The following is a 9,824-nucleotide window of genomic DNA, read 5'->3' as shown; positions in this document are numbered from 1 at the left end:
TTTGTGTGATAAGTAGTAATAAAGTTATAGACAAATGAATGGAAGAAGTGCTAACAGGTGAAAAACCCTCCGAGGTGAAGTGGTTAAACAAAATCTGTTTTTAGTGCTAAACCTAAAAAATGTACTTATCAAAATAAACATTATTCCCTTGAAAACAATGTAAACACTGCCCTATTATGTGAAGGTATGAAACAAAATGGCTGCTGACACGGAGAAACTTACATTTGAAACAGAGGCATTTTGTCTGCTGGGAAGGAGAGCGCGGTGTCCAGGAACTTGCAGGCCGACAAGTACAGGTCCAGACAGCTCTGCTGGATCTCCACATACACAGGCCCATTGCTTTCTGCTGCTGAAGACTTCTGTTTGTTCGTCTTGCTATTTCTGTAACAAATAAAGTTGATTGAAGCAATTAGCTATAATCAGATGCAGAAGATGTACTTGCTGAACAGAAGTGATGGCCTGCTGGAAGGGTTAGAAGCCAACATACAGTATTTCTACTTGACTTGAAAATAACAAGCAGAATTATGCAAATGTTACTGCAAATCTATGCAGCTTGAAAATGCACCAATGAAATGCTTTCACTGCAAGATCTGATTAGTCCATTCACAGTTTAGATTTGCATAATAATTAGCATAATTCTCAATCATCTCAAATTTTGTTGCACCTCAGTGACATCCCCTACTGACTACTGTAGACTTCAGCACATGTAGATTTGGGAAAGACACGTAATAAACACAATGCAAACATAGCAAGTAACAGAGGTGCCTGGCTCTTCTACTGACCACATATGCTATTGCTCCGTTGTTATTGCCTGATGAAGCGGGATCAAACCTGCGAAACGCGTTGCATATTTGGAGTTCATAAATAAAATATATTGACTGTCTTTACTAGAGTCGTTGTGTGTCTACTTGGAGGAGGTAAGTCCACCACTACCTCCTCTATTTACCAAGAATTTGTTTTTTAAGCTCATTTAGCTTCCTTTTATCCTCTTGGCACCTCTGTTCTCCTGCATAATATTGAGTCCACCCTGGGTGGAGGGGTAAACCCCCTTTTTTCTCATCTACAGAGAGCGACTTCTTATTCCTGAGTGGGATCAGGAAAATCTCCCCACCTGCCTTTACAGTGGTTGCCTAATGGTAACCCTGGTTTGTGAGTATTAATATTTATTCTATGGGCAGCACGGTGGCATAGTGGTTAGCTCTCTCGCCTTGCAGCGCTGGGTCCCTGGTTCGAATCCCAGCCAGGGCACTATCTGCAAAGAGTTTGTATGTTCTCTCCGTGTCTGTGTGGGTTTCCTCCGGGCACTCCGGTTTCCTCCCACATTCCAAAAACATACGGATCAGTTAATTGGCTCCCCCTAAAATTGGCCCTAGACTACAGTACTTATACTACATAATATAGACATATGGCAATGGTAAGGATTATGGTGGCCATACACGGTACAATAAAAATGTTCGATTTTCCCGTTTATTCGATCTAAATGATCGAATTGAATGAAAGTTGAAAATGTTTTTTTTTTCGATCAAGAAATTCGAACGATTATCCCGTTTTTTCGGGAAAAATGATCGGACATGCTGGAAAAATCTTTATATTCGATCTAACGGAATAATCGAACTAAATTATCTAATTGAAAAATTGTATCATGTATGGCCACCTTTAGATTGTGAGCTCCTTTGAGGGACAGTTAGTGACAAGATATATATACACTGTACAGCGCTGCGTAATATGTCGGCGCTATATAAATACTAAATAATAATAATAATAATAAAATAATAATTCTATCTAGTAGCCATTTACCAGTACATATTACACTATTGGGGCTCTTGGTGTTCCTTGTTTTTACAATGCAAACATAGCTGGCACAAGCATATTTTTTTTTTTTTTTAATTATCAGGCCTCGTACACATGCCTCACTAAAGTCTGCCACAACCTCTGTACAGAGGCCCCAGACCAGTGACAGCCTCTTGGCAAGTCCCTCTGCCCCCCCCCCCCCCCCCCGCATAGCAGTCTGTACAGGCTGGCCCAGCAATGTCGCTCTAGGGGATCGGCTCCAGATCACTGACAGGTGACATCAGTTGTTGTGCACACCTTGAGGGCCCATTCACACTTGAAAAAGGCGAGTGCCAGCGTTTTGCGCGGGTGATTTTACCGCGATTATTGCAGTGAAATTACTGTACAAATTCACGCTTGATGAGCGATCGTGATCAGCACTTCTATAGCATGCCAATCGTGATCGATCCCGAATCGCCTAATCATGCTGCATGTAATGCATTTGCGGCTGCCGCTAATCGCAAAACGCCTGCGATCGGCGCCAATCGCGGCAGTGAGATCACTGCCACATACTTAAAGAGAATATGTACTCTACAATTCTTACAATAAAAAGCATAATATTCTATTTATTATGTTTTTCTGGGCCCTTCTGTGCTGTTTCTGCCACTCCCTGCTGCAATGCTGGCTTGTAATTGCCAGTTTTAGGTAGTGTTTACAAACAAAAGACATAGCATGTGATAGGCTGAGAGGAGCTCAGTCTGTGACTCATACAGAGCCTGCAGGGGATGTGGAGAGGGTGTGTATAGCTTCTGCCTATTACAAACAGAGCAGCACATTCTTGCATGAGCCCGACAAAGCTGTCAGAGGAAAGAAGATTAGATTATATAACAGAGATAATACAGCCACTGTGCAACTAGGGAAGGCTGCAGTGAGACAGACCACATTAGAACATGTATAAGAACTTTTAGGATAGAAGAAATAAGGCTGAACATTTTGTTACAGAGGCTCTTTAAGCTTCGGGGATTAGCGGGAATCACATGCTAATCGCCTCGATGTGAACGAGCCCTAAGGGCTGTTTCCAGCCGCGTTTTGGAAACGCGTGCAGGTGGCCAAAACGCACGACATCAGACATTGCATAGAGTGCAATGTCTGATGTTCACACTGCATGCGTTCCGGACCTGTGCGGTCCGGGAACGCATGCTGCACGCAGATTTTGCAAAAACGCGTGGCTGTCCCATTCACTTTTCAGTGATGGGATCAGCCACGCAACGCACACAAACGCGGATGGCCATGCGTTCGCACGCGTTGCGGTCCGCACGCGTTCCGCACGCATGGCCATCCGCATTTCTGATCTGAACGGGCCCTTAAGGGTTAAGGAACAAGCTCCCTAACGAGGAGTCCTCTTTCTGGCACTTTTAACATTAATTTCAACCACTATACAAATATACAGACACACGCATACAGGTATATTTTAGTCTTGGAAGTGGAATTTTGGTGAGATTATGAAACGGTAATACTGAAAGACAAGTGTGTTCACATTTATTTCTACTTTATAGTGTACTTGAGGTTGAATGATGAGATAAAAATAGGTACATAAAATACTAACCCTAGTAAGAGACTGTCTGAAATCCATTTTTGTTTTTCAGTACAGGAGTTAAAAAACTTGAGTTGTTATCTATGCAAAAGAGCTTGTCAAATTCAGTCCAGGTTTCCAGAGGAAAAAAAATACAAACTCAGCTAACACCGCTGATATACAGTGCAATATGGCTTCTAATGAGGTTTTTACTGCAGGAAAGTTCAAAGGGTCACTGCTACTCTTTCAGCGTAGAAGGTAGAGTGTGGGTTTAAACCACATCTGTGACAGTCTGATGTCATCTTAAAAATGAAGCCATTAAACTGAAAATAAGAATACTTCTATGTTACTAATGTTTTATTTGCTATTGGTACTACACAAACAATTCATTATCTTCTCAGTTTATTTTCACTTCAAATATGCTCTATTTATATAACACGGGACGGTAACTTCAGGTAGAGAGATCTGTGAGACAGTCCACACACCTTAATCGCAGCTACAACTGATTGTGAGAGACTGAGCTATGTATAGGCAAGTTATTTTATACTCCTTACAGCATCATTTCTATTGGTGGCATGTTCCAGATGCCTTTGTTTTGAACCCTAGTGCATGTTCTCTTGCCAGCATTTCATTAAATGTTATTTATTATAGCATTCTCTAGCATTATTTGTTATAGCATTAAAGCAAATCTGAAGTAAACTTTCTTTCACTTGACCTCATCTCTGTCATGTTCTAAATAGCTATAGACAATGGCCTCAATTCACTAAGCTTATCTCCTGTCTTTAATAAAGTTTCTAGAGTGATCACCATGGTAATGAGGCATGTCGTATTCAGGAAACATTTTACCTCAGGCAAACCTAAAGTTAACGCTTCTGTCTTTAAGTTAACTCTTCAATCCTTAAAATAACTCCAGAGTTAAAGACAGGCTGTTTATTAACTGCGTGTGAAAATAACTACAGAGGAGTTAAATTAACTACAGAGGAGGTAACTTAACTACAGAGTAGGTAACTTAAGGAATGAAGAGATAAGATAACTCTCTTACTGTGTGGTGGTACGTTTTCTCTTGCCTTATTATCTCCAGCATGATCTTAGTGAATTGAGGCCAATGACCTCAGTTCACTAAGCATATCTCCTGTCTTTAATAAGGTTTCTAGAGTTATCACCATGGTGATGATTCATGTAGTATTCAGGAAACATTTTACCTCAGGCAAACCTAAAGTTAACTCTTCTGTCTTTAAGTTAACTCTTCAATCCTTAAAATAACTCCAGAATTCTAAAGTTAAAGACAGGCTGTTAATTAACTGTGTGTGAAAATAACTACAGAGGAGGTAACGTAACTACAGAGGAGGTAACTTAACTACAGAGGAGGTAACTTAACTACAGAGGAGGTAACTTAAGGAAGGAAGAGATAAGACAACTCTCTCACTGTGTGGTGTTAAGTTTTCTCTTGCCTTATTATCTCTAGCATGATCTTAGTAAATTGAGGCCATTTGTATCTTACTAATGCATGTTATCATCTCACCTTATTGGCCAGAACCGAAGAGAATAGTCTTTGTCATAGGGACGGGTCTAAAAAGGGAACCTAAAGCGAGAGGTATATGAAGGATGCCATATGTATTTCCTTTTAAACATTACCAGTTGCCTGGCAGTCCTGCTGATCTATTTGGCTACAGTAGTGTCTGAATCACACCAGAAACAAGCATGTGGCTAATCTTGTCAGATCTGACAATAATGTCAGAAACCCCGATCTGCTGCATGCTTGTTCAGGGTCTATGGCTAAAAGTACTAGGCAACAGGTATTGCTTAAAGGAAGCACTTGAGCAGCCCAAAAAATGAGATCTACTTACCTGGGGCTTCCTCCAGCCCCTGGCAGTTTATCTGTCCCTCGCTGCAGCTCCAGTGTCCCGGGATCCCCTCTTTTTCAGAAGCCGACCTCAGCCAGGACGGCATCTACTGCGCCTGCACAAGCGCCATTGTCAATCATGCTCAAGTGGTCTGGAACGTTCGTGCAGGCGCAATAGATGCTGACCTGGCGAGGTCGGCTTCTGAAACGGAGGGTATCCCGGGACTCCGGAGCTGCAGCAAGGGACATAGCAGCTGCCAGGGGCTGGAGGAAGGCCAGGGTAAGTAGATATCTTTTTAATTTTTTTTGCCTGCTCAGATGTTTTCTTTAAAAGGAAATAGAAATGGCAGCGCCCCCCCCATCTCTCTCCCCCCCCTCCCCCCCCCTCCATCTCGCTTCAGGTTAGGTTCCTAGTAAGACCTCTTTTTCATGGGAGGCTGCACTGCGCGCTTGTTGGGCAGCTCAGCCTCCCAGTCACAAGCACCATCTGGCTGCAATTACATGCAGCCAAATGGCAGCATTAGGTAACAGCGCATGTGTCATGTTTGGCACGCGGAGGCATTACCCGGCAGCTGAAACCATTGTGTATGTCTGTCCCTGATGAGAGAACTGTATTAAGACCAGTAAAATGAAAACTGGAGCAAAAGTGATTGAGGCAGGTTGATAAATCAGTCCTATAATTGCACAACAATAAAGTGGAACTACATTGTCTCCATCGCTTACTTTGACGTTGTCTCCTCTTCAACCAAATCCTCTTGCAGCTGGACAAAGGCATGGATCTAAGAAGAAAAAAATAATAATAAATAAATAAATAAAAATGAGTATAGATTGCATAAATGGCGGCACGACTTTATGGCAGTTAGTGCAGTCTGAGCAGTTATATTTCTTCCCCACATGATAATAATCCTATCATTTGTATAGCGATTTTCTCCTTTAGGACTCAAAGTGCTCTAGAGCTGCAGCCACTAAGGGAGCGCTCAAGGGGGCCACCCTGCAGTATAACTGAATAAGGAACCCCCCCCTCCCCCCCCACACACAAGAATATCCACCCCCAGGGCCCCAAAGCTGGCTGCCAGGCCCCATTCTACCCCACCCAATATACAATATCATCAGGTGTTCATCTTATGTCCCCTCAAAAGCACTGTTGGGATCCCCATTATTTGCCAACGCACATCAGAGTCTTGTACACGCCGCGGAGTCTTGTACACGCAGCGGAGTCTTGTACACGCAGCGAAGTCTTGTACATGCAGCGAAGTCTTGTACACGCCGTGGAGTCTTGTACACGCCGCGGAGTCTTGTAAATGCAGCTGAGTCTTGTAAACGCAGCGGAGTCTTGTACACGCAGCAGAGTCTTGTACACGCAGTGCAGTCTTGTACACGCAGCTGAGTCTTGTACACGCAGTGCAGTCTTGTACACGCAGCTGAGTCTTGTAAACGCAGCAGAGTCTTGTACACGCAGCAGAGTCTTGTAAACACAGCAGAGTCTTGTACACGCAGCAGAGTCTTGTACACGCAGTGCAGTCTTGTACACGCAGCTGAGTCTTGTAAACGCAGCAGAGTCTTGTACACGCAGCTGAGTCTTGTAAACACAGCAGAGTCTTGTACACACAGCGGAGTCTTGTACACGCAGCAGAGTCTTGTACACGCAGCGAAGTCTTGTATACGCAGCGGAGTCTTGTACACGCAGCGAAGTCTTGTAAACGCAGCGGAGTCTTGTACACGCAGCAGAGTCTTGTACACGCCGCAGAGTCTTGTACACGCAGCAGAGTCTTGTACACGCAGCGAAGTCTTGTAAACGCAGCGGAGTCTTGTACACGCAGCAGAGTCTTGTACACGCCGCAGAGTCTTGTACACGCAGCAGAGTCTTGTACACGCAGCGAAGTCTTGTAAACGCAGCGGAGTCTTGTACACGCAGCGAAGTCTTGTAAACGCAGCGGAGTCTTGTACACGCAGCAGAGTCTTGTACACGCCGCAGAGTCTTGTACACGCAGCAGAGTCTTGTACACGCAGCGAAGTCTTGTAAACGCAGCGGAGTCTTGTACACGCAGCAGAGTCTTGTACACGCAGCAGAGTCTTGTACACGAAGAAGAGTCTTGTAAACGCAGAAGAGTCTTGCACACTCAGAGGAGTCTTGTACACGCAGAAGAGTCTTGCACACGCAGAGGAGTCTTGTACACGCAGCAGAGTCTTGTACACGCAGGAGAGTCTTGTAAACGCAGAAGAGTCTTGCACACGCAGAGGAGTCTTGTACACGCAGCAGAGTCTTGTACACGCAGCGGAGACTGAATAGGTACTGACCCTAGCCAGGATTAGAACCCTGGCCTCCCATGTCAAAAACAGAGCCCTTAACCAGCCTCACTATGTAGTTCCCACCTGGCACTGCTCATATTTTCCAACTTTACAGCTTGCTGTAGATGTGGGCAGATCAAAATGATCACTGCAGAGGACCCGGACACCCTGCAGCACTCACACTGCAGATGACAATTGTAGACCGTCACTGCAGTATCTAATAAAAACTATTTCAGGAACTAACAGACTACTGGATCTTGGAGTGGTCACATTGAAAGCAGCACAGTAACTGCAGATACACCTTTCTACTCACCAGTTCAGTGACCATGATTGGCCACAAGGAGGTAAGGTGCTGCGGTGAAATTCTCAGTAACAATACACGGAAAAACAGGAACATCTGCGCTGCCATGATAGGCATCTGTCCCACGCGGATATTTTCCGTTAGACGTTCTGAAAATAAACCAGAGATTATAATTCAGCTTCTACTACATATATTCTTGCACAGCACCCAATTCTTTATTTCACATACAGTTGCTGAAGAAATTCACTACTCAGCTTCGTTGTTTGTTTAGCCAAATCAAAGTGTCTTATTCGTTCTTAGCAGCTGTACGTAGGCTGCAATAGCTCTGCTGCAGCGAGCTGTACAGTTACCACTGAAGCTTAAAGAGACACTGAAGCGAAAAAATATATAATGATTTGTATGTGTAGTACAGCTAAGAAATAAAACATTAGAAGCAGAGACATAAGTCTAATATTGTTTCCAGTACAGGAAGAGTTAAGAAACTCCAGTTGTTATCTATGCAAAAAAGCCATTGAGCTCCACGACTTTCAAAGTTGCAGAGAGCTCTGTCTTCTGAAGCTTATTATCTCAAGTGTCTGGCACTGTATTGTTTATTTTTCTTGCAGGGAACAGTTCAAAAGTTCACTAGCCTGCTCTGTAAAATCAGTTAGAATGCTGTAAACTGCAAATATTAGAGAATGATGCAATGTTATAAAAAAAAACTATATAACTGAAAATAAAAATATGAGACTATTTTCTTTGCTACCAATGCTCTAGTAATTATCGGTACTACACAACCAATTCATTATATCATCATTTTTTTCCCGCTTCAGTGTCTCTTTAACCCTTTCAGTGCTCCCTGCAAAGTGAAACCAAATTAAAACTTCAGGTTTTTTTAGGCAGAGTTTTTATCTAGCATATGTAACTATGTAGCATGTGTAACTTTTTATTGGCTAAGCTGGTACTCATTTTTTTCTTTTACAAGTGTATTACTTAGTGTTTTCTACATATAAAGATTAGTGCTCTTTGTAATCCATTGATTACTTGTTTGTATGGCTATGTTCACACATAAAAGGTGCACATTTCCGGTCCAGTGAGGTAAAATTGATGCAAAACTGACAGGACAGGACCAGACCGGAAATGTACAGATTTGTGTGTAAACCAAGCCATACTCAGTGACTATGCTGGTGCATACTCCAGTGTATTCTGTTAGTTACTGTAAACATATGCTTTTAATTTAATTCCTCTACTGCTGAAGAGTTCCCTTATTTTCTTGTAGCTGCACACTGCCCCTCTTCACTCCTCATTGCCCCCTTTACCAGCACTTCAGCAATCACAGCATATAGGGACAGACAGTGGTGTAGCTGAGGAGCTTGGGGCCCCAGTGTGAGTTTTGGAGCCCCAAAAACCCACCAAGGACAGCTGCAGTGTCAGAGAGGTGTATTTAGGCTAAGGAAACAGTTTGTTAAGGATTAACAACAGAGTACCCAAGCAGCTCGGGGTGACCCAAAACCACTAGGAAAGTATAGGGGACTAAAGAGACCGAAAAGCCCTTCGTTAGAGGCAAAGAATAGTGTCTCCTATTTTTATTTTAAGTTATAGAGCTATTTTTTTAATAACACTGAATCATTCTACCACAGTTGCAGTTTTAAACCACATACTGTCTTTTAACCAAGTGAGGATAGCGGTGTTAAAGAGAAACTCCGACCAAGAATTGAACTTTATCCCAATCAGTAGCTGATACCCACTTTTACATGAGAAAAATAATGATTTTCACAAACAGACCATCAGGGGGCGCTGTATGACTGATTTTGTGCTGAAATCCCTCCCACAAGAGGCTCTGGTACCGTACGGTACTCTGGGCAAACTGCCACAATGTAACAATGTTCAGACAGGAAATAGCTGCTTACAGCTGTCTGTTAAAGCCAGACCAGATAGAAACAGCTACATAATTTGCCCACAGTAACAATGTCACCATGTAATACATGTCAGAATGTGAATCTGGGAGAGGAAAGATTTTACAATGAGCAAACACTGACTAAATCATGTATACATAATTATGGTAAAAA

At 42.9% G+C, this 9,824-nt stretch overlaps 1 protein-coding gene across 3 annotated transcripts in view; it reads right to left on the bottom strand.

Moving 5' to 3' along the window:
* Window positions 1–218: 218 nt before the first annotated feature.
* Window positions 219–9,824, bottom strand: part of DOP1B (DOP1 leucine zipper like protein B) — a 232,104-nt gene continuing 222,498 nt past the window's right edge. For all 3 annotated transcript variants that reach the window (XM_068270459.1, XM_068270460.1, XM_068270461.1), the window contains 3 exons: window positions 7,789–7,925; window positions 5,910–5,965; window positions 219–381 (listed from right to left, as the gene is read on the bottom strand). In XM_068270459.1, the coding sequence (XP_068126560.1) occupies window positions 219–381; window positions 5,910–5,965; window positions 7,789–7,925 (356 nt within the window). The remainder of the gene's footprint in view (window positions 382–5,909; window positions 5,966–7,788; window positions 7,926–9,824) is intronic.

This window comes from Hyperolius riggenbachi, chromosome 2, assembly GCF_040937935.1.
Source record: "Hyperolius riggenbachi isolate aHypRig1 chromosome 2, aHypRig1.pri, whole genome shotgun sequence".
NCBI lineage: Eukaryota > Metazoa > Chordata > Amphibia > Anura > Hyperoliidae > Hyperolius > Hyperolius riggenbachi.
This window is presented reverse-complemented; position numbering and strand designations above follow the sequence as displayed.